The sequence below is a fragment of the Phocoena sinus genome, chromosome 12 (assembly GCF_008692025.1).
Source record: "Phocoena sinus isolate mPhoSin1 chromosome 12, mPhoSin1.pri, whole genome shotgun sequence".
Lineage (NCBI taxonomy): Eukaryota > Metazoa > Chordata > Mammalia > Artiodactyla > Phocoenidae > Phocoena > Phocoena sinus.
In genome coordinates this window covers 1,747,227-1,772,482 of record NC_045774.1, presented here as the reverse complement: position 1 = coordinate 1,772,482, position 25,256 = coordinate 1,747,227, and the positions used below count along the sequence as shown (strand labels likewise).

At 42.8% G+C, this 25,256-nt stretch overlaps 1 protein-coding gene across 1 annotated transcript in view; it reads left to right on the top strand.

The window, feature by feature from the left end:
- AFDN (afadin, adherens junction formation factor) overlaps positions 1-25,256 on the top strand; it is a 139,508-nt gene that overhangs the window by 43,425 nt on the left and 70,827 nt on the right. The window contains 6 exon segments of the mRNA XM_032651019.1: positions 1,148-1,263; positions 2,949-3,112; positions 5,592-5,752; positions 12,809-12,966; positions 19,907-20,018; positions 21,163-21,330. Of these exon segments, the coding sequence (XP_032506910.1) occupies positions 1,148-1,263; positions 2,949-3,112; positions 5,592-5,752; positions 12,809-12,966; positions 19,907-20,018; positions 21,163-21,330 (879 nt within the window).

The following is a 25,256-nucleotide window of genomic DNA, read 5'->3' as shown; positions in this document are numbered from 1 at the left end:
TAGGCGCGTATGCTTTAGAACAGCTCACCTTGTTTTTGTTTTATGATTTAGACTTAATTGTTCTTAAGATTGGTTCTCTAAAAAGCATGCCATGAGGGATTTTGATCTAGTGAAGATTCTGCAACACGAGCAACTTGGTAATTTTGGTTTTGCAGCAGCAATTTGGAACTTCTTGATCCGATATGTGACTTACTACTCTTTTCTCGTATTTTCAGTTGATAAAATAATGACTTAGAATTTGTTTTTCCTGTATTCTGATCATTAACCTGCTGTTTACCTATAATATTCACTGAAAGCCTCTGTAAACTCTGTCTTCTCAGTTTGCCCCGTTGACTTGCTTCCTGTACCATTGTCATCCACCCCCTCTGGTCTCACTGCTTCCTGTCTTTGCTGCCCTCGTTGTGGTGCATCCTGTGTGCGTTTACCTGGGTAATCCTTGCCAGCTCTCGGCTTCTAGTAGGTGGTCAGGCTGTGTAGGGCCCTCAGTGGGCTGCCATGAGGCTTGTTAGGTTTCTAGTAAGGGAGGAAGTAGTCACTTAACGTAGCACTTCATCGACAGAGAAAAGGCTGGTGCTTCGTGGTGGGAGGGGCTGTGCGGGTCGAGGAGTGTGGTTTTGGAGACGAGGATCAGAGGTGCAGGGGGAGGAGGGAGAGTGCAGTGATCGCTTCCAAGACTGATGGCGGTGGTGCCGTTTCTTGACAGCGTCTTAACATTAACATGAGAAGAAAAATCCCGTGAATCAGTGGAACTTCTGTGTGATATGAACATTATTTCCGTATTTTCCAGTTGTATGTGAGGGAATTTGATTTATAGAAACAAACGTATGGCAAAGCCCTGCTTATATTTTTTTCTAGTCCATGTGTATTTCTCTTATTTTCTGGGTTACATTCTAAATGTTGTCAGGAAGCTGTGCCTGGTCCGTATCTGGCATTGGACACGTGGTAGTACACATATAGTAGCACCAAAATACTGAATTAGTCATTGAAACTCTAACTTCACATTGTGAATTACACTTCAGCCTATCGGTAAGTAATCAAGGTAATTAGGTATTTTTTGTCTCTAAAATTTAATGTGTATCAGAATGTTGCATTGGCTAGTGCCATCAGATAACCACGGCTTATTTCTTTTCCTTTTCATGTTGTGAAGAAGAAAGAAGATTGGATATAGACGAGAAGCCCCTTGTTGTGCAGTTGAATTGGAATAAGGATGATCGAGAGGGCAGATTTGTTCTTAAGAATGAGAACGATGCCGTTCCTGCCAAGGTGAGGCCTTGGGTCTCGGCCCGTGCTGTGCCTGGCCTGCGTCTGACCACGTGTCGTGTCAGAGGGGTTCATTCTCTGTTCCGCTTCTCTTCCTGAACTACCCTTTTACGCCCGTCCTGGAATAAAATTTAAAAGTAGCCCAGCTTCTCCCTGCTTCATCCTCTGTTTCACTGAATAATCCAAAACATTACTCCTTCCTTTTCAAAGAAGAGTTATGTAAGCTTTTGTTCCTAAGAGACTTAATGTTCAAATCAGCTTCAGGTTTTTTTCCCTAAATTATAAAGTCAAAATAGGTTTTAATAAGAATCAGAAGGGAAAATAAAACTTTAATAACCTATTTATATGTGAACTTTTAGATACAACTTAATAAGGCATATTTAAGACCTTTTTCATGTTATATGTGTAAGGTTAGAAATTAGTAAACTTCCTTGAGTTTCTTTGGATGATGAAATAGAGTGAGTCTAAAACTTTCTCAGGTAGTAGGATGTCTGGAATTCCTGTGCTACTGTCCTTTTTATGTGGAATACTATGAAATATTGATACAATTTTAAAACAATTATAATTCTGTTTTAAGTCAAGTGGCCTCTTACACTAGAATTCAGTATTGACAAGTGATAGCAAATGCAGAGGTTAAGGATATTTTGAGAAAAATCTTGTATTTAATTTTGTGCCCCAGCAGGCTGGGGGGCAAGTACCATTATTTACTTAGGGCAGCAGTTTTCATGTTGTCTGTGTCATGTCCTCTGTGTTCCTGTTCCTGCACTCCAGGGACCGTTATTGCCATTGTGGCGAACACATATGATACAAGAACGGATACTTGTGTGTGTGTGTGTGTGTCCATGTTTTATTTTGTTTCTGCACCATGGTTTCAGCTGATGTACCTTTTCACGGAGCCACAGATCCTGCTTGCTATGTAGTAGAACTCTTCTGGGGTCAGGATGACAAGAGGGTGCTGGAGTAGCTTGCAAGGAAACAGAGATGCTCACTCACAAAGCAGAAGGCAGTTTTCTTTCCCAATAAGATAATCTTTTATTTTTCTTGATTCTTTACCAGCCAACCTATTAAGTCATATAAAAATAATTTGTCTCTGTGTCATCTGCTGGCAGGCCAAGTTATAAATTATGAATAAGGAAACAAGTAAGATCTGGAAAAGAAATGAGCAGTTTTTGTACAAACACAGTACTTGCAACTTTGCTTCATAAAATCCAGTTTATTAGGGCTACTCTTAACATTTCTTTTGAAGTTAAAGAAAACATATTTAAAGTAGACGATGATTCAAACAGTTATTTCCATATTTTCATTAGTTTCCTTTTATTTAAGTTACTTCATGTAAATTATTTGGATTTTTATTTATTAAAAATAATAAATAAGCTGGTGTGATTCCAACCCGTTTTCTAACTGGGTTTGGATTTTTCTTGTGTGTTTGCTTCCTTGGTTATAGTTTTGAATTAAGATACAATTTACACAAGGTGAAATGAGATCTTGAATGTGTACGTTTTGATCAGTACACTCACTTAACTGTCGGCCCATCAAGACAAAGAACATTTCTCACCCCAGACCTTCCCCTGCCCCGGTGGCTCTGTTTCTGGCCGCAGCGTATGAGGTGAAGTTAGCCAAGCCATAGATAGCTAGCTTTATGTCATTCTGTGTCGTAGCCAGTGTAGTGATAATGTTACTTTTATCAGAAGGCTCAAAGTAACGGACCTGAAAAGCAGGAAAAAGAAGGTGTTATCCAGAACTTCAAGAGAACTCTCTCAAAGAAAGAAAAGAAGGAAAAAAAGAAGCGAGAAAAAGAGGCAATGAGGCAGGCGTCTGATCGAGACGATAGACCTTTCCATGGGGATGACACGTAAGTTAATTTTGGAAATATTCCTGTTTCTTTGTGTTCTAAGCCCGGTGTTTTTCGTGCAGCAGACCTCATTAAATTTCCAAGTAAAGGCCGAAGAGGGTGCGCCTCAGGTAAGTGCCTTGGGGCTCGTGCTGGGTCCTCGGCGTCGAGGGAAGCCGGTGGGGCTCTGACTGAGCTGCACGCGTCGCTCACAGGGCTGGTCTCGCTGTGCGCGCTCTTCTTAAAGATGCGGACTGATGAACGGTATTGCCGTTCCTGGGTAGACTGGGTGTCGGGGTGTTCTTCGTCTCTGCCTGGCCTTTCCTTTCCTTTCTGTTGTTTTGGTCCTTAAGGCAGTAGTGGATTCTTAGACACCTCAGGTCCGCTTAACACCTGATCAGAGGTTGGCAAGACCAGTGAGAAAAGCTGGTGTTCGCTTTTCAGGTTCAAATGCACCATCAGGTTCACTCCGGCCCCCGCCCGCCCCCCTTCCTTTTTCTCGCACAGCAGCCCCATCACAGGTGTCTTTCCCTGTCGGAAGGGATTTGAGCTTCAGACCTCGGAGCTGAGGGCATAAGGGAAACCTGTGTGTTTCGTTATTACAGAAAGGAGACACGAGCAGAAGCAGGCCTTTCCTCCTCGCTTGGAGTCTCCGGGCCTCAGTGTAGCCTTGTCAGTTTTCAGTTCAGTTCATTCTCTTCTCGTGGTTTCTCTTAGGCCTCTTCCTTGCCTTAGAGTTGAGGGCATAGTGTCCTGTTTACAGCTTAGTTTAGAAAGTCAGAGTAGATAGATTTGCCAGAAAGGGAAAAGGAGCTTCTTGGCACGTATGAACCCAAAGAGAGCCGTAGTTTGTTTCTGCAACACAAATATATGCGCTTTATATATCTACGTAGAGAGTTTTTAAACAAGTATAATCAGTCTTTTGAAACCAGAACTTTTCACATGACATTTTCCCACTGAAATTGTATGTATTTCACATAAATACACATAGTCAAAATATATATATTTTCACAAAAAACATACATATTAAATAATTGAAATGATAGCAGTATTCTATCATATAGTTTTCCCATAATTTATGAAAACAGCCCTTTTCATGTACTTGTGGAGAGTTTACAGGGTTTTTTTGGGTATTATAAATGATACTCCGGTGAATATCCTTGTTTTTACAATTTTGAGGACTCATGTGAATATTTCCTGAGGAAATGCTCTGGAAGGATGGCTCAGAGACCCCTTGGGATGCTTGTGTTGCCAGACAGCCCCTGGAAAGGTCTGCACAGCCCACGGGCCCTCTCGTTTCCATACCCTTAGTACCGCTGAGTGTAACAGAGCAGAGTACGGTCTCTGCAGGATGTGAGACCTTCAATAACTCGCGCTTACTGTGTCGTTAACAAGGTGGATGTCTCTCTGCACGTTCATTGACCGTTGATACTGTGCTGCTGCTGCGGGGACCTCTTCAAGTCTTTTTTCCATTTTTTGGTTGATTCTAAGTGTTGTGTGTGTCTTGAGGATATTAACCGTTTGTCAGTGAAGGGAGTTTACTTTAGAGTGGAATTTGAGCCCATTGTAGAGCGCATCCAAATGGATTTAGATATTAATCCGTTAGGCAGAGACGCCTGTGGGATGCACATGAACTCTTGACTATAGCATTACATAGTAAGGCTCTCCTTAGTGTATTTATGCAAGAGGAAGAACTTGTATACATAGATTGTTCACATATGAAAGATATCAAGGAAACGGAGAGTTTAGAACTTAGGCTACCGTTCTATTTATTTAGTTTATAGGGGGATAAATTATTTGTGTTAAGGAAATGAGCTGCTTAAAATGAGTTAAGTTTAACTTGATTGATTCGAAGCTTGGCTGACTTAATGAAATTATTTTGTGATTTTCAAAATGGCATCCTTAAAGTATATTTATCAAAATTGAGTCAAGCACATCAATCTTACCTAAATATTTAGTTTTCAACTCATCATTCTATACAGTTGACTCGTTATAGGAACTTACGGAGCAATTTCCTTTTAAAACTTGCGCTTCAAGAGAGTGAATGGTGGTAAATCTCTTAGTTGTTAAAAAATCAGGCTGTTTGAGTTCTTCAAGATTACTGTAATTTGAAGACAGATTTTTACTAAAGTATGTTCAATCCTTTATTTCTAGTGGTTGGAATGTTGTATCCCTCGTTTAGTCTATTTTAAGATAACCGCGGTAGAAAGAACTGAAATGTATAATTTATACATTCTAGCTTTATTAATGAATACTCAATAATTGAGTTCTGTAAACTCACTATAAAATTTTAATTATAAATTTCTGCTTAGTTCTGTATCTCAGCTTGTATGGAGAGGAAGTGTATTCTCCATCCCTAGTAATTAGCACGTGGTGAATGGTACGCGGCAGAACTGTGTAGGCAAATGGCATCTGCCATTTTGAGTTTTGTATGATTTCAGTATAGTTGTTTCTGATATAAAATTTTAAAAATCTTGTTATTGCCTTTTTTTCCTTACAGTGAAAATTCTCGACTGGCTGCTGAGGTTTACAAAGACATGCCTGAAACTAGCTTTACCCGAACGATTTCTAATCCCGAGGTGGTTATGAAACGACGGAGACAACAAAAACTGGAAAAGAGAATGCAGGAGTTTCGGAGCTCAGATGGGCGGCCTGATTCAGGTGCAGACTTTGAATTGTTTTTCTGTTATATTTGTTGTAAAGTCTATTAATTTAATAATCCTTTTCATATATGCATGAGGCCCTGAATAAGTGAAGTTAATGGGTGATGTAGCCTCTTCGTAGCAAGCGTGTGCCATGTGTGTCTGGTACAAAGTCAGTTTTGCCTTCAATACGTTTACTTACGTATTTATCCCCAGTATGGCTTTTTTTTTTTAATTCTGGAAAATGTCAAGTATATGCAAAAGAATAGAGACATAATGAACTTCCCATGTGTTTATTACCAAGCAGTCTTCCATAATTAACACGTTTCATCTCTGCTTCTACATATATTGCTTTCATTCCCAGACTCTGTTATTTTTGAATCAAATCCCAACTTTCTCATCCATAAATATTTTGATATATTTTCCTGAAAGGTAACAATTCTAAAAAAAGCAAAAACAAAAATAAAGCAAACCATAGTACCACTATCACATAGAAAAGAATTGACAGTAATTCCTTAAAAATCATCAGATACCTAGTCATTGTTCAGATTTTCCTGATTTGCCTCTGATAATTCCTTTAGTTGAGTCAGGATACAAATAAAACCTAAATGTTGCATTTGGTTAATTTGTCTTTTATGCCTTTCATTCTAAAATCTCCTCTCTCTTGTATTTTAACCTCTCAGTTTGCTTATTTGTTGGTTTGTTTTAAAACCCTAGGTTGAATGTCTTGTAGGTTTTGCTGAAGGCATCCAGTTGTGTGGTTTACCACTGTTTTCCTCTTGTTTTCCTTGATTAGATACAGGTACAGGGTTAGGGTTTTTGGTGGTAGGTGGTGGGACAGGAATATTCACCTTAGTGTCATCCCCAGGTGAGCAGTGGTTTGTAAAATTTTAATAAGCTCACGGATGTAAAGCTTCTCAATGTTTGTCCATCTTTTGCGATTATTGTCGTTACTGATCCTTGAATGGAGGCTTCGAGCCAGCGGGGCTGTCTTCCAGCTGGCACCCGGGTCTGTGACATGGCCCAGTGATCTCGAGAGCTTCCCTGGAGGATAGGATGTCTGCTCACCTCGTGCTTTCCTGCCCCAGCCTAGGAGTTAGCTCTTCCTCGGAGGAATCCTGTTCCTTTTGCTGGAATAAGTGCCTGGTTGCTAGGAGCGCTCTCTGTTACTGGTTAGTCTTTGCTCCTAAGCCTGTTTAGTGGACAGAGCTTAGGAAATATGTTTTTTTTTTTACTACTTTGATTTTAGAAAATCTGGGTGTCTTTTCTCTAAAGGTAAAATTCTTCCCTCCTAAGAACAATAGAATAATTATTAACAACATAATTATATTAATCAGGTATAATACCAAAATCAAAATAGGGCTATTATTAATACCAATGTGATAGTGAAAACATTTTATTTAAGCCTTTTGTGAAATCTGTGCTGTGTTTGAAATCGCATATTCGATTCCTGTGTATATGATTATATACCCACATTGATTTATACTTAGGTTTGTTTTATTTTACTTTTGACTTTGAAGGTTTGCTTCTTTAAAATTTAGTGTTGTTCAACAGTTTCTAAATCAAATCTGCAAAACAAGGTACGTTTAGAGAAGTCCAGCTTTTTTGTCCCTGTGGACCCCTTGAGTCAAAGGCAACATCCTGTACACACGTCCCACCGTGATGTTTCCTGGAGATCACCCTGTATTTCTGAGGGAAATAAAGGTTAAAACGAGAAGTTAAAACACATGACTACTCTGTGAGCTATAAATTGGTTTTGTGTATTTTTAGCTATTTGATACAAAACTTTTATTTGTAATTAACCTGTAATTATACTCAGCAAGTAAAGTAGTTTTACTTGTTAAAAAATAGTAGCATAATCATTTGTTTCAAAAACAATCCTTGTATTAGAAGGCTGTATCGTTGATCCAGCCTTTCCTAAAAACGTCTCACCTGGTAAGTCATCGCCTCTGCGGCTCTTTTGTAGCGCTGCGCTCCTGCTAGCTCACGCACGAGTTTTAAGGTCTGAGTGCTGGGACTGGTGGCTTTTCTCTGGAGCCGGGTTTATAGCAGTTTTGGTTGGGAAGGTTGCTTAATTGTGGGCCCATTCTCTCGGCTCCAAGGCTGAGTCAAAGGGTGTTAGTCCCTATCCAGACCCTCTTATTATCCGATATGTCTGTGTGGCAGCAGGTGGGATCTGTCAGGGAAAGCTGTGCTCACACTCACGTCATACTCTTGGGAGCAGCGTTATTCTCTATTTTATTACTGGTCTCTCTTACCTTACCTCCATTCACGAGGTAGTCTGTGGACCATGGTTCTGAAATGCATGGTTGCTCGCTTCTGCCCACTTGACAGAAATTGCTGGTGACCCCATTTCTTGTGAGCTTGCCCAGAGCTTTGTGTTAGGGTGGCGTGTCATACAGCATCAGCCACGGTGGGAGCCGGCCCTGAAACCTGGTTGTCTCTCCAGCATCACGGGTTTGCTTTGACCCTTAGTGCCTGTATGAACTGAGTCTCAGTTGTATGTTTCGTGGGAATTATAGTATCGGTGATTCAAAAAAACTAGGACACTGAGAGACTTACTAGTTCTATAAATAATTTGATAGATGGCTTTTGAGACCTAAATGCTTATCTGTTTGTATATATTCTGTCTTGTTCAATCAGGAATTGAAAAAGACAAGAAAAAGAAAGTAAGGAGAAAGGGAGAAACTACAAAGGTGAAGAAGGAGAAATGTAGTAAAAGTTTTAGGAAGGACGAGAGGAATGCCCAGAGGTACCTGCCACGTGCTGACCACGCTTCCGACCACGGGAAGGAGTCTGGCATCGTTATTCCTCAGTGACCCCTTGAGGAATATTCAAGTATAGGCTCAGGGATATGTGAGTCAGACTAGGGAGAGCTGGCTTAGAGTGTCAGTTTTTATAAGTAACTTAACAAAATCTTTTTATAAAAAGTATGTCTTTAATGTGGGTCAGGATGCAATGTTATATATGTTGTTAAGATAAAGCAGGAAGCTTTTTTTTTTTTGCGGAACGCGGGCCTCTCACTGTTGTGGCCTCTCCCGTTGCGGAGCACAGGCTCCGGACGCACAGGCTCAGCGGCCCTGGCTCACGGGCCCAGCCGCTCCGCGGCATGTGGGATCCTCCCGGACCGGGGCACGAACCCGTGTCCCCTGCATCGGCAGGCGGACTCCCAACCACTGCGCCACCAGGGAAGCCCTAAGCAGGAAGCTTTTTGCAGGTAACTTCAGCCTGTGTCCCCAGAGATCCCTATTTATTTTCCTGTGCCATTGGGGGTCCTTTGATGGAAATATTTGGTATGATCTGTTAATAAACTGCTGAAAGAGTTTTAAGCTAGGGATTGAGAATGCTTTCAGTTTAGCCCAGGCCTCCAATCTGGAGCGGTTACTCTGAGAGCAGAATCTAGGGTTGATTTGAGGGAGTTGTGGTCAGAAGCAGGTGTCCCCCTTCAAAGGCTTGTGTGGCCCCGGAAGGACCGAGTCTCTGAGCTCAGTCGGGGACAGTGGTCATGAAGAGAGAAAAGCGGGAGCAATGTTAAGAGAGGATGATCGGGAAGCAGCGCCAGCCTGAGTTTTCTGAGGAGAGGAGGCCTTCCGGATGCCGCCCTGCTTTGAGCAGGATGGATGTGGGTCTGGATGAAGGAGCATCCGGAGGAGAAGACGGGCTTCGTCTGTGTGTCTTGGGAGGGGCCGGCGTGGTGTGGGGGGTGCCTTTAGGCTGCCAGCTCGGTGGCTGAGTGCTAGTCAGCGGTGCCAGGTGGAGACAAAGATTGGGGAGCAAGCTGTTCTTGGGATGCAACATCATGGGCATGGAAGAGATTTGGTGGAGGTAGGAAGTATACCGGTAATACGCGGCCATTGTTGAGAAGTAGGCCAAGAAAACAGGAACAAAACCTCCAGAGAATTAGGAGAAGAAACAGCAAAACACCCACTGGAGTAGAGCTTGTCTGTTACAGGGATGGTTGGGTGGAAGGAACATTTTTCTGTACAAGCTCCTAGGAAACCCTAAAAAACTGGATACTGTTGGCAGAATAGCTGTTTGTGGTCAATGTTAATGCAGTCAAATATAGTAAGTTCAAGTGTTCTGTTGGTTTTTAATAAATAACTTAGAAAACTATATCCTTATAACCTACTGAGGCTGTTAGCTTAGCGCTTAGGTTGGTGGAGAATGTTGTCACGGGTGGGTAAGTTTCCCTGAGAGTAACAGCCAAGTCTGTAATTTTCCTGTCTTGTTCGCCCGAGCGTTGGTTCCCCAAGTTCTGATGACGTACTTAAAGAGATCTGACTCACTTCACAGCCGATCAGAAGTCATAACTTGTAACAAGCCTTGGCCCCAGAGCTCATAAAGTATTTTTAACACTCAGACGTATTTACTTTCTCGGTGTCTTCCGAGTGTAACTGACCCCAGAATGCCCTTGGGAGTCAGCCCTTCTGCCTCGGTTCTCTTGTGAGCAGTCTTGGGGCTGTGGAGTGCTAGGACACGGACTCTGGAGCTGGGTTCCAGTAGGGACCCTTGCGTTCCGTGGGCCACGCTTTCTTCATCTTCTGAATAGGGGAATCATCCTCCCTTAATTTTAGAACCGAAATGTATATTTATACAAACAGATTTTAGTCGATGGTAGAATTTTAAAATGTTAGCTTTTCTTCTATCTCCCCTTCCTTAGGAAATTGGGAGGTATGTATTTCTGTTGTGATGTTACTGTGGTATTACGCTTTTAAACTAAAAACCTCTTAAATTAGACTGTATCCAGTCAGTTACTTATTAATCTGTCCAAGGATGTCAGTGGAGTTTAGGTCCTCTCTACTGTTGTGTTATTGTCAGTTCCTCCCTTTATGTCTGCTGGTATTTGCTTTATATAGTTAGGTGCTCATGTATAGGGTGCATATATGTGAACTGAGTATTCTTGTATTTATCCCTTTATCGTTATATAGTGCCCGTCTTTGTCTTTTGTTATAGACTTTGCTCCAAAGTCTGTTTTGTCTGATAGGAGTATTGCCACCCCCATTTTCTTGTCATTTCTGCTTGCATGAAATAAATATCTTTTTCTTTCCCCTCGCTTTCAGTCTGTATGGGTCATTAGCTCTGAAGTAAGTTTCTCGTAAGCAGCGCATAGGGACTTCTGATTTTTTATCCAATCAGCCATCCTGTTTTTTGATTGCAGTATTTAGTCCATTGACATTTGAAGTAATTATTGATAGCTATGTACTCACTGCCATTTTAGGACTTGTTTTCTGCTAGCTTTTGTACTTCTTTGTTCATGTCTTCTTTCTGTTTCTTCCCTTGTATTTTGATGATTTTTTTTAGTGGTACTCTGTTTTTTTGTTTCTAGTTTTTGTGTGTTTATTGTAGGTTTTTGATTTGTGGGTGCCATGGGTTTCATATATGTTGATCTGTATCTACTTGTGGTAAACTAGTAGTCATTTAAGTGCAAACACATTGTAAAAGATCTGCATTTTTTACTTCCCTCCCCTACATTTTGTGTTTCTGATGTCATATTTTATGTCTTCATGTTGTTGTCTTGTTTGTTTTCTCCCCCTGATTTCGACCCTGCAATCAGGTTACAAGCTGTTTGGAGCCTAGGACGATGACCAGCTCATGCTGTGTCCTCAGCGTTGGGACGGGCGGTGTAGGGGGACCTTATAATCCCTGTGAGTTTGTAGATAGCCTGACCCCTGGCCTGTGTCAGCAGGTCCGCGTTCTAATACCAGCCTGGGCTTGCTGGTTCTTCCTCTTTTTTTTTTTTTTAACATCTTTATTGGAGTATAATTGCTTTACAATGGTGTGTTAGTTTCTGCTTCATAACAAAGTGAATCAGTTATACATATGCATATGTCCTCATATCTCTTCCCTCTTGCGTCTCCCTCCCTCCCTCCCACCCTCTCTATCCCACCCCTCTAGGTGGTCACAAAGCACCGAGCTGATCTCCCTGTGCTATGTGGCTGCTTCCCACTAGCTATCTACCTTACGTTTGGTAGTGTATATATGTCCGTGCCACTCTCTCACTTTGTCCCAGCTTACCCTTCCCCCTCCCCGTGTCATTCCTGATTATTCTTAAAAGACCAGCGTTATTTTATGGTAGTCAAGTTGTCATAACGCAGTGTGTGCCAGCCGTGTTGAAAAAGAGGGTGCGAGAAACATTCAGTAGGCAGAATAACTGCATTAGAATTCAGAAGAGGCAAAAAGGAGTCATAGAGATTTAGAATTTGCTTCAAGAGATCCACAGATGTTTAATCTAGCTCTTTAACGTAGAGGTGAGCAAAGGAAGTCGGGAAGCCTCCCCGAGGTCCCACGTAGCATGGGGATGTGGCATCTTGCCTGAGTTGCCTACCTGCCCCCAGTAGTCTTTCAGCTAGACTTAAGATTTTAGGACTTAAAAATCTTAGATCATAAGTAAAAAGCAAATTATGACACCAAAAATGTCAGTAATGTAGCATATGTAGGATTGCATTAAAAAGAAATATACGGACGAAAAGAAAAGCTAAGGATCCAAATTGCTCTGCTCTAGTTGACTGTTTTTCCTCTCAAATGAGTTCACAGCTAGAAATGACATTCTGGTTTGCAGTACCTGGAAATGTAAATAGAGCCCAGTGCTTTGGTGACAGGTCCTTATGAAATGTCTTTGGACTCCAGCACCTGAAGTATCCTGATCTCTGGTTCACTTTTTTAAAAAACTGGGTTATTTAGTGGGATTAATATTGTTCGGGGTTTTTAAGTTTCCGATTGTTGGTCAGGAAGTCGCGGAGGCGGGGAAAGCAGATGTCTAACGCTGTGTAGGTGAGGAAGTGAGAAGGCAGCCAAAGCAGGAGCAGCACTCGGAAGGAACTCCGGGGTTTCTTCCCTTTCTGTCCTTTCCCCACAGTGGAAACCAGTTCGTCATTATAAAAACTGCACGGCTTGAAGGGAGGACAGAAACGGCCTAGTCACTCACACAGAATTACTCTGTCTAGCACGGGATCACTGGGTCGGCACGTCCCTGCCAGCGTGTGTCACCTACCAGGAAGTGGGGATAGAATTCGTATACACATCTCTGGTATTGGAATAAAAGTTGTGATCGAAGATGTCACAATGTTTTTTGCAGGTGGAACATTGAGAATTTATGCAGATAGTTTAAAACCAAATATTCCCTACAAGACGATCCTGCTGTCTACCACAGATCCTGCAGACTTCGCTGTGGCTGAAGCTCTGGAGAAGTACGGCCTGGAGAAAGAAAATCCGAAGGATTATTGCATTGCCCGCGTGAGTACCTGCCACGTCGGTACTTACCCATATTACACGTGCTAGAACTTTGCATTTAAATGGAAAGATATTCTTTAAATGAAGTTAAACTTAGGCTGAATTTCTCCACACTGTATCACTTAGAATCTGGTAAAACGAAACCACGTGTAAATATGTATAAGAAACAACATTCTCCTTTCCATTACAAAAGTAATCTGTGTTCCTGCTGTAAACTAAGAAAAGTATAAAAAGGCAAATTGAAGAAAGTCCTCTATCGTTCTAATACCAAAGGATAAGCGCTGTTAACATTTTGATGTATATCCTTCCAGTTTTTATTTCGCATATATATAGGTAACAATTTTATTTTAGTAAAATCTGCCTTAATGATTTTTTTCTTAGGGTTTTTACTAAGATGTATCATAACGACCCAACTTTAAATAAATCTTGGTTTGCTATTCATCCTTAACCGACATTTGGCTGATAGGTTTCGTAGTCATCCGTAATTTCTTGGAGATAAAGGGTGTATCTTTGACCCTAGTACTCAAGAAATACAGTGAAATTTTATGCCTCAGAGTTGAATCGGTGACACTAAGTAAAATCAAGCAGATTTTCTCTTCTAAGACAAACTTTTTGGAAAATTATTAACCTTTAAGTCAGTCACAAGTATATAATAACTTCTTTATACCCATTATTTCTCTGTCAAAATCTCATTGGAAGTAGATTTTTTAAAGAAGATATCCTTCTTTCTCTCATCTTAGCAATTGATTATTAAATAATGAAAGTGTGGTTACTTGTTTTAGTTCTTGCCCTCGCCAAGATTATTGAGAAATAATTAAAGTACAATGTATTACATGTATTTAAAGTTTATAATACCATCGGTTTGGGCCTGTCAGCACAGTGGACATTTCCTTCACCTTCAGAAGTTTCCTTATGCCTCTTTGTGTTTTTGTGTTTCATTGTATGGATATGTCACACTTTGTTCATCCATTTACCTGTTAGAATTTGCGTTGTTTCCAGTTTTCAGTTTGGGGCTCTTACAGTAAAACTGCTGTGAGCACACATGTGCAGGTCTTCTCATAGAAGTACTTTTTTTCTTGAGTAAATACTCAAGTGAATGGCTCCGTAGGAGGCATATGTGTAACTGTTAAACTCTTTCCAACCTGAGTATACCATTTGCATCCCCACGGTCATATGAGATGCCGTTGCTCTGCCCCTCACCCATGCTTGGTTTGGTCACTCATTTTAACTATTGGGCATTCTGATGGGTGTAGTTGTATCTCATTGTGGAAGAAATTTGAGTTTCCCTGATTATCTATATACATGTCAAGTCCTATGTATGATACATGTACTGTGAATATTTTTTTCCCAGTCTGTGGCTTGGCTTGTCTTTTCATTTTTAAAATGGTATCTTTCAGTGAGTAACAATTTATTATTTTGTTGAAGTCCAGGTTGTTAACTTTTTAGTGCTCTGTACTTTCTGTATGAGAATTTGCTTCCTCCAAGGCTGCAGACACTTGTACCTGTATTTTACTTTAGAAGTTTCATAGTTTTAGGTCTTATATTTGGGTCTGTGTGTTCCATCTCGAGGTGACATTTGTGTATGGTGTGAGATTAGGGTCGATGCTCATTTTCTTCTGTACAGATACAGAAAAAAAGACTTTATTTTCTCCCACTGAGTGCATTGGCACCTTGTTGAAAATCAGTTGGCCATATATGTTTGGTTCTATTTCTGGAATCTATTCTGTTTCATTTATATATCTTATATCTTTTCACCAACACCAGACTGATTACTGTGGATTCATGGTGAGTCTTAAAAATCATATAAAGTACCAGTTTTGCTTTCTCCTTTTGCTTTTAAAAATCGCTTTGGTTATTCTAGGTTATTTGCATTTACAAATAAATTTTAGAATCAACTTAACAATTTCGACATAAAACCTGCTGGAGTTGTGACTGGGTTTGCATTAACTCTGTAGATGAGTCCAAATGCCGACTGTGTTCAGTTTTCCAGGCTGTGGACAGAGCGAGTGGTCTTCTGTAAGCTTCTGTAAGTGGTCTTCTGTAAGCTCTCAGCGGTGGTTTCTAGTGCTGCTACAGAGAGAATTAAATAAAAGGCCTTGCTTGAGTTTTATGGCTTTTTTCTTTTTGCTGAAAAGCTGAGACTTTATATTCAGTTGGAAAAACCATTTGGTAGATGTGTAATTTTATGAATAAAGCCCAATTTTCATCTGAAAACAGGTGAGAAAACAGATGTTTTGATTCCACTGAGATGACAACAAAGGTTAAAGCCCTTTGGGAGTGCATGAGAACAAGGAGAGTGAGCAAAGGGTCGGCAGAGCAGTTGTAGATGAGAGTCTGAAGAAGCAGGCGGGTTAGTATCAAGTTGCTGGACCTGCAGAGGGGGCCGGCCGAGGGGAAGGGCGCAGCTGCCTGTCTCCCAGCCCCTAGCGGACTCAGGCATGAGGGGCTCTAGCACGTTCTGAGGCGGCATTGAAAATTGGGCTGAAAACAAGTTGGGTGGAAAGTTTTTATAAGCAGTAGTAGCCTCCAGCAGACTGCCTTCCCATCCAGCTACTGCGTCGGTCGTCTCTCCGTCCGAAGGCCAGAGTAAAACCGATGGGGGAGGAGGCCTTGGCTTTGGGGGTAACTGGCATAGCAGGGTCTTTACCACAAGCAGGAGGATGGAGGGGAAGGCTGTACCCAGAAGACTGAAGGATTCCTCCCAGAAGGCACTTTCTGGTCAGAGAAGAAAGATCTGTATGGAAACTGACCTTTGGACGTCTGGTCCAGCAGCCGTCCTCGCCGTTACCATCAGCTTTCCTGTGACCCGCTGTCAGTGTGAGTGGACGGCCCAGACTCAGTAGACATTTGCAAATGCCTTTAAAATGAAAGACAGACCAACACAGACAGACAGATCAGAGAACCCGGAGATACAAGAGACAAAGCAGATGGAAGTGTGGGAGAGCTAAGAGCCTCGGCGGATGGCGCATCCGGAGCACAGTGAGGAGAAGCGTGCCGGGGGCCCCTAGGGATTGAAAAGCCCAGGTAGATGAGGGGTGGGGGCAGAATGTCAGTGGAGGGATGAAAGAGCAAGTGGAGGAAATCTGCCGGAGGACAAAAAGAGAGGGGCTCGGGAATTTAGATTATCGGTGCAGAATATCTTAAAATTTAGCCCAAGGAGGACCAGGTAGAAAAAGCAACAGGAAATGGAGAGATAGACGTTACCAAAGAAGCAATGCTAGACCATTTCCCAGGACTGAAGGATTCGAGTCTCTAGGTTGAAAAGGCCCACTAACTAATGGGACAGTTGCTTTGAAAAAGGCCCAAACCAGGATGTAGTGAAAGTGCAGGAAACTAGGGAAAAAGAGAGGGTAATGATCGCAAAGGAGAAGGTGCAGGGCTTGTATAAAGGGTTGGGGGACACAGTTGCAGCAGTCACTTCAGCAGTAGCCGTGGACTCTGGAATTCAGGGAAGCGGCGCTTCCTGATGCAGAGGGAACCGACTTCTAGCCATACCCTGGGTCAGGCGCTGGGCGGCTGGAATAAAGACGTTTTAAGACACACACGGCAAAAATCTACCACCCGCGCAGCCTCTCTCAGTAAGGTGCTGAAGGACATTCTCCAGCAAAATCGTGGTGTAGGCCAAGAAAGAGAAAAACAGGGTATCGCAGAACAGGCTCTAGCACAGCACAAGGGAGTCCCCGGCGACGGGGAAGGAGCGTCTGGGGGATCGCTGTGTGGCCATCCTCTGTGGCACTTGTTTCAGAGCGGAGGTGATGTCTGAGATGGTACGGTGGTAAATATTAGTTATAACGTCAGAATAAACAAATAGTAAATTCCTGAGTGTATTTCTGTAAAAACTTTTTTCCCCAGTGTTGTGTGTTATAGCAATAAACTAAATACTCATCACTTAAGGAATACTTTGAATACCTTGTCATTATGAAACATTTTGAGTTAGACCAATACCAGTTGACTTAGACGTATTTACACTTTATACAGTACCCTATTTTTGGAAAAACAGTCACCATACAATAAAACCAAACAACAAAATTCTGTGTGTATGTATACGTGAGCACCAAGAAAGGTACATGCATAGGAAGGATACACACCAGCTTAACTACCTACATGAGGGGAGGGAGAGGAACAGGAGACTTTAAAATGTTACATGTGATCAGGCCATGCACCTTCTTATGTAAAAAACAAATGCATAATTATAGAAAGCATGATCAGGAAAATATACTTATTGTCTCACAGATTTTTTTCCCCCTCCTCCTTATGCTTTTCCGTATTTGAGTTTTTTACGTTGAGCCTGTGTTATTTAGAATCAGAAAGAAGTACAGCAAAGCTCATTTCATTGTAGGGTGGAGGAAGATAGATGGATGCTCATGAGTATTTGTTTTTTGCTGCGCCTTTTCTTTCTTTTGGTCTTATTAGAAAGAGACTGGAAACCCGCCTTCCTTTGGGGAGGGAGGGGCTGGGAGGGCGAGGTTGGGAGGATAGGTCATGGGGTAATCACACATTCTCTCCAAAGGGAAAGAACCTGAGATTCAGGCCACGCTGCGCATTTTCCTCCTGCAGGTGAGTTTGAAACAGGGGGACCCTGTTGTCATGCTGGCTTCATTGCTTTCCTGCTTGGGAGAAATAGTAGTATGGAGCAAGCATTAGTGTATGTATGGAAAATATATTTACACCTAAAGAATAATTGTGTCCATGGATTAATGGTAGATTTTGATACACGTTCCTCATAGTTTTGGTTAATAACTGCTGTAAAAAGTGTTCTTAGGATAAAACCAGTAAGACAGCGGTATAAATAGGGTCTGCATTGCTAAACAGAGGGCTGACCCTTTTCCAGCTGGGTCCCTGTTAGGCTGTGAGCCCAAGGGCAGGAGCTTAGCTACCACTGCCGAACACTTGGGATTGCTCAGGTGTTCGCCAGGGCAATGTTAACTTTTAAGTATATATAAATCTATTAAATAATTCTCAGTTCCATAAAGGTGCATTTGATAGGATATGTGGTAGTGAACTTTATAACATTTTTTCCCTTTCTTTAATTTCTGCCGTATTTTTACTGATGAAAATCAGAAAGTGAAAGAACACCTTAACCAGGGGCTTTTACTGATGGTCCCTTTTGAGATCACTTGATGATTTCTTTTGAGGGTCGCCTAGTTTTGGTTTTCTTTCTTCTCTGTTCTTGTGCATTTTCTTTCGCAAGCTTCAGGCAGGATAAATTAGGAGTTGATTATTGTTTTGGCCTTGAGATAGAAATCCTTTGTTTCCTTGCCATCTCATCCATCATGTAATATGTAGCTCTTTCATCCATCTATTATACCTATTCGGTGAATTATTCAATAAATATGTAGGTTCCTCTTATTTGTTAGATACTGTGCTGGGATGCAAAAATAAGAGCTGCCTTCAAAAGAGGTTACAGTAAAGGGAGACAGAGAGTCCGAGAAAGAAATACAGGCAAGGAGCTTGAAATTAGAACGGAGGTCAGAGAAGGCTCCCTGAAGGAGTTGTACTTGGGCTGAGAGGTGAGAGGGCACGCTAGCTAGACCCGAAAGCTGGGGACGGGCCTTTGAGGCACAAGGGATCGTGGAAGCGTGAGGTTTCATGGCCCAGTCGAGAATTCGGAGAAGTTCTGTGTGACTGGATCTATGAGGATACGTGACAAAGACTGCGACTTAAAGAGATGAGTGAGGGTCAGATCCTGAAGCAGTGTGTGTTCCAAGCCCACTATAGTACATGTAATACAAGACGCTGTGAGGAAAGGTTGGTTACTTTAGCATAAGGGTGTGTTGTAATCAACTTGTCTTTCTAGGGTAATTTGCAGCAGTGCGGAGCGAAGTTTTACAGTTCTGTGGAAGTCTAACCCATCTGGTCTATGCACACGGTGATCTAATTGGGAGTGAGGTCTATTAGGGTGACGTTATTACAGGAACTCCGGGCTGAAAATAATTCTCAGGTGCCAGTGCCTGGCTTCTCCTGTTTTCTGTAACTGTGTTTTGGTTGGTGCGAGCGGTGGGGCAGAAGTCAGCGGGGAGTCGGAGACAGAGCCCTGCGGCCGCTGGTTCCGTTCTCTGTGTTACAGAGGGTTTTCTCGAATGATTGAGAAAAGTCGTTTGCTGTAAAAACATAGAATAAAGAGTAATCCAGTGTTACAGATTTTTGAGTGTGGTGAATGCAGTATCTTGAAGCATTTGTTGAATGAACGGCCCAGTAATACATCTAAATGATCTGATTAAAATTTAATCATAAAAATGGATTTTCTATAAGAAAAAGAAAGCTAATCTCTTGTGTTGTTGTGTGATGGTTGTACCCTAAAAGGTTACATGTTAGATGAAACTGCCACATTAAAACGTTTGGTTATGAAAGGTGGGTCCTGCAGTCACCTTTCCCGAAGGAATTACGCACATGTTGACTGTCGCGTGCAGTCTTTCCAAAAGAGAGTTTGTCAGAAAGCAGACTCAGGCTAGATGGGCCGGGGAGCAGGGTGCAGAGCAGAGAAGCAGGTGAATGAAGACGGTCCGGCCGGCTGGCCAAGCTTTTAATTGGAAACTATTTTCCTTCACTTCTGTCAGTGTTTTTTTTTTTTTTTTTTTTTTTTTTTTTTTTTTTTGCGGTACGCGGGCCTCTCACTGTTGTGGCCTCTCCTGTTGCAGAGCACAGGCTCCGGACGCACAGGCTCAGCAGCCATGGCTCACGGGCCCAGCCACTCTGCGGCATGTGGGATCTTCCCAGACCGGGGCACGAACCCGTGTCCCCTGCATCGGCAGGCGGACTCTCAACCACTGCGCCACCAGGGAAGCCCCTGTCAGTGTTTTTGAGAATTGTTCATTGTGTTTGACCAATTCAGTTCTATCTACAGCGACTTTTTTATTTCCTCAAAAACAATAAATTCTTTCTTTTAAATACCTGCTAATTCACTTTTTGGGTGTAGTCACAGTTCATTGTTATTCCCTCCCAGGTGATGCTTCCTCCTGGGGCCCAGCATTCTGATGAGAAAGCTGCTGAAGAAATCATCCTTGATGATGATGAGTGTCCTTTACAGATCTTCAGGGAGTGGCCGAATGACAGAGGTGAAGAGTAATCTTATTTGTCAAAGAATTACCTCTGTGGTGCATTACACTCCGACTTGAAGTATTAGTCGTTTAACTTACTGGAAGGTGTAGGAGGGTGCGCGTGGCAGAGTCTTTTGAGGGCTGTTTGCCGTGCAGGTTTCTGCCCCCTTCTTGGACTTGCTGGGTGGTTCCTAGGGGGTCCCCGCATCCTGAGGGCCGCTCTCTGCTGGTGGGTCTAGTGGGAGACCTGGCACAGACCGTTTTGTGGCAGCAGGAGTACCGTGTCCTGAAGAAGCTGGACTTCAGCACCGTGTCAGGACGTGGGAGATGGGTGTCTGTCAGCAGCGGGATCCTTTCCCTGCCGACCAGATGGACTGGTGATGTTTGGACAGATTTGTTGTGATAGGGAAAATAGCCTTCAACCCTAAATACCGTCTAGTAATTTAGTCATTTCATATAATGAATGCAGACTTTTCACTATCGAAACGATTTCTCCTAATTACGTCAAAGCGGTGAGGGTTTAAAGGTATGTTTTTTATGAAATAGAGTTTTCTTGCTTTCAGATACACATCTTAAGCTACTTGTTGCTCCGTGGAGGGCCTTTGCATTAATAAAGACATAAAGACTGACTGCCAGTCGTATTTGAGTGTAGATTGCGAGTTTTAAACATACACTTGCCTAGTACCTTTTCTCGACAGTATAAAGCCAAACTTTATTGAAGTCAGATTGCTTTGAGTTCTGAGTTAATTCAGTTGAATTAAATAAAATCAGGTTAACTAAGAATGTACGTGTATTTGCGTGCACATGTGTTATTACATGTGTGTATGAGTATTTATTGATCATAGGGTTCTTTACCAATAGAAACATTCATTTATTCTGAAACTGGAGTGTTGTCTTTCATGCATGTGATATGCTCGGGAGGGGGTTAATTTAAAATTATTTTTGGAAATTGCTTGCTAGAGTTTTCAAGAACATGTCAAGAGAGTCGTATTTCCTCTGTTGAGGGAAAGTGTAAATTGGGTAAAGCTTTTGCTTAATTATTCCCTGGGAGATGTTATTAAATTACATTTTCTTGATAAATCTCTGAACAGTTGATTGCCAGTCAGCTGGCCGTCTACACTTGCTTGAGTCTGGCTGCTAATTTACAGTGTTACTGTTCTAGGGATTTTAGTCTTTCAGCTGAAGAGGAGGCCACCAGACTACATCCCAAAGAAAAGCCAGAAGCACATGGATGGGAAGCCGCTGCACGGGAAGGAGCGAGTCGATGGGTCTGGCTATGGCGCTGCGCTCCCGCCAGAGAAACTGCCCTACCTCGTAGAGCTGAGCCCAGGTGAGAGGTGTTACCAATGTACATTCTCAGCTTTACATGTTATTCTTTTTAATGAATGTTATTTTAATTGGTCTTTCTTTTGACTGACAACCTTTTTTAAGATCATTTATTTTAAAAAGTAACCATCATAAGATGGTATTCATTAAAAAAACAAAAACCCTTAATTAAGGTTATAGGATATGTATATCCATACGTGTATGCATTAAAAATAAACTTCACATGCACAGAAATGAATACTGAAAAACAAAATTTTAAATAATGAATATAGAGAATTTAAGAAGTTTAAATGATGTACTCCCTTTTATTTTTTTTTCCAAAATAACCCTGTAAAATACTTAACTACTAAAAATGAGAAACTGAAATGTAGTCCTCTTGGGACAGACGTCATGGAGGCAGGTGTGTGTGTATTTAGCACACTGTTGCTTCATGTATGAACAGTGTCCAAAGAACATCTAAATTTAATTACATCTAAGAAGTCCACCTGTAAGAGGAGCGATATTTGCTTAGTTTTAAAATTATAATAGACTAAGTTTGTGTTCGTGTTCGCCTTCTAAATATTGCGTTTGTTGAGCTCTCTTAAGCGAAAGCTGTTGTTATAACTTAGCCATCAGGTAGAGAAATACATTGACGCTCTTAAGGAAATGTTTTATGCCCACGCATCGTACGTAGCCTACGTGTTTGTGCGCATATTTAATATATGTGGGACACGTTTGTTTACCGTTCAGCTGAACTGTATCTTTCTTATTTATTTGGTTAAAATGATGGTATGTGACCTCTATTGTAAAATGCTGTGAAGAACAGAGTATTGTCCCTCCCACCCAGAACTGCTTTTTAAATAGCGCTCAGTAAGTAATTATAGAAAAAGTTAGCTAAAAACAGACTGCTTATGTAGATAATCTGTGTTTCCTTGGGCAGCAATTATGTTTTTCTCTTTGATTCCTGAGTATTGATTTTTGTTTACAAGATTATAACTAATGGTTAGATGTGGCACTTGTGGTCCAGTGGTCTCCATGGCACAGCTGGGTTGTGTTATATTGACACAGGGAAAATGCTGTTGTTTTGGCCGATGCTCCGTAATTAGTCCGTGGCCGTGTGCTGCAGGTAGTAGCGTTTATGCTTAATTATGTTTGAAGGTTTTTTTAAATTGATCAGCTGTTTATGAGGAAGATGTGAGTGTTGCCTTGTCTCTCAGTTCTCCGGCTGAAAAGTTCATGAAACTTTGGTTTCCTCACAGTGGTTTGCAGACATGATTAGTGGTGAGGGTTTGGTGCTCAGTGGTCCGAGGCAGTGAACGGCGGCTGGAAGACAGCCATCTGTTTTTGAACTTAGAAGTTTTTAGGATCATCTTTGGGCCTTGGGTCTGCCATTCAAGATTTTGCATTACGTGCTAGAAGCTAATGATTGTTTTCTCCCAAACTGAAAGTTTTGAAAATAGGAGTATTAACCCAGAGAGAGTTGATAAATAGCAGCTGACATAGGATAATTTTCACATGAATAGTGGAACGTTGACTTGGGTGGGTAGCAGAGACAGGATGAGAATTCATCCCTTTATTTCTTTGACAAGTACTTATTGAATGCTTACTATGTGTCAGACGCTGTTCTGGACCTTGGAGATAGGAGAACACCAGCAAAGCAGGTTAAGCCCCTGACCGTGGGAACGTAGATTCTAGTGAGAATTGGCGTTTTGACGGCTTGCTTCATCCTTACGGCCTCCCGGGTAGTAAAACACAGAGAAGTTTTTTGTCGGTGCAAGAAACTGATGGATCCGAGATAAACGCTAGCTGTGTCCTGCTGGTTACCAAGTACTGGCGACAGCATCTATCAGATGCTTGTTAAAACACGGCTTCCTTCACGGCCCTCTGCTGCTTTAGTCAGCGTTTACCGAGCTGCTGCTTTAGGCTGTGCAGTAGGTACACAGGTGACTCAGGTGGCTTCCAGAGAGACTCGTGGTCTGTATAGCTGGGCAGCCAGGGCCCCCGTCAGTCTGACGCGCCCGAGCGCCTGGGCTGCCTGCTGGAGAGCTGCAGCGCTCCGCAGGTGCCTGAAGTTCCGCTCCGCGCCGCACTCGCAGGTGACGTTGGGGGGGGGGGGGGCGGGGGAGGCGTGGAGGCCCGGTTGCCGGCCGGGGTCTGTCTCACTCCAGAGCTGTTCTCTTCACCAGGTCACGCTGTCTTCTTAAGGTGTCGTTGCTGACCGAGCCCGGTCAGCACGCAGAGTGAAAGGGACTTAGTTTCCCTGTGTTCGTGGATGCTGACTTGTCACGAGAGACTGTTTCCCTGGACACGTTGTCAGCCGAGCACGTGTCCTCGGGGTTGGGCCGAGGTCCTATAGGTGTCGTTGGAGGCTTTTGAGATGTGGGCGGGTGCTTCCACTGTCTTTTGGAGGGACGGGGGTAGAAGTCGTTTTTGTCCCTTGCTCTGGGTTGGGCTGTGCTCCGCAGGGAAGGAGCGGGGTGGGTCTCCCTGTCATGGACAGACGGCTGCTCCCCTGCTGCTCGGGGACTCCCTGTCAACTCAGTGTCCCCCTCAGCAATGTGCCCACGCCACGCGGAGCATGGCTGCCGTGTCCTCCAGCCCAGGGCTGGGGCAGGGCGTGCCTTTCCCCCTGGACAGTCGCCTCCCTGCAGCTCACCCTCTCCTTCTCTCCCCTGCACGCGTCTGCATGGCCTCTGTCCGCCGCTGCTGCCTTCACCCGGGTCCTGCGCGTGTGTGCGCACCCCAGGGAGAAGGGGTCGCTTTGCCTGCTACGGCTGGCGTGCTTCCAAAGGGGATGCTGCGCTTCCTGCTAGTGTCTCATCTCGAGCACTAACAACCTCACGGGCAGAACAGCGGTAACTGACCAGATGCTGGATGTGTTGGCTTTTCAATTAATATAAATAACTTTTCTTAAGAGTTTAATGTACTTTCATTTTATCTCTAGTTAACTCTTCCGTATCCAGGATTCATTTCATTTAATAGCAGCTTATTTTGCAGAAATGTCCGGAGTCTTTGTTCAGGCTAAGTTTTAAGTGAGAATTTGGACTAAAGGAGGCAGCTGTTTTCCTGTCCTTCGACCCTGTGCGCCCCCAGGAGGAAGAGGGGGAGACACGGGGGGGAGGAGGTGCGGACGGGGCTGGGGGAGGAGGACAGAAGGAGAAATGGGGGTGGTGGATGGGGGAGGGAGCGCCGATCGGGGCCACGTGTCCGGTGACGCCAGGAGGCTGAGGAGGAAGAGGCCGCCACCCACTTAGTGCCGCTCGTGTCTGTATCGTTCTCGGGAGGCGCTCGCTGCCATCGTGAGCAGTTTTAGGGTGTCCTCGGCCTCGGCCTCGGCTTGCTCTCCTGCTTGAGATCATTTCTGGCTGGCACAGCTGGACCTTCTTACTTGGAACTTGTTTCTTAGATTTTGTGCACTAGAGTCTATCATCTTAAATAGTAAAGGAAATACGTCCTTTGTCTGTTTTTATATTTCAAGTGTCATTTTTTACATTTCGATGTAACAATCAGAACTTTCTCGTATATAAAGTTGACTCAGCCTTTCGGCATCTTATATCACTTTGTTGAATTTTCTCCAAACTGATCATACAGGTTTTCATTGGATATTAACCAAACTTGGAGTTTTAGTTTTTTATTCTTTTAAAGGAAAATGGAAACAAGGGATATTTAGTACCTATTTTGATATAATACATAAAGTAGAGTCTAAGACAAGTTTCTGTTGTTATTTTATTCCTGAAAAGGATTCCTTAATGTTTTCACGTGTCGGTTACTTTCACACTGTAAAAGAATGGAGCAAACAGAGAGACAAATACGTTTCCTCTTTTACCTGGTATGTACCGAAAACAGTTTCTTCCCTGTTGTACTGGTTCGCTAAAACGTAAGCGAACGTAAGCCCTCTGGGGGCCAGGGCATGAGCTTACTTTCTCACCGCAGACCTCTGGCGTCCGCACG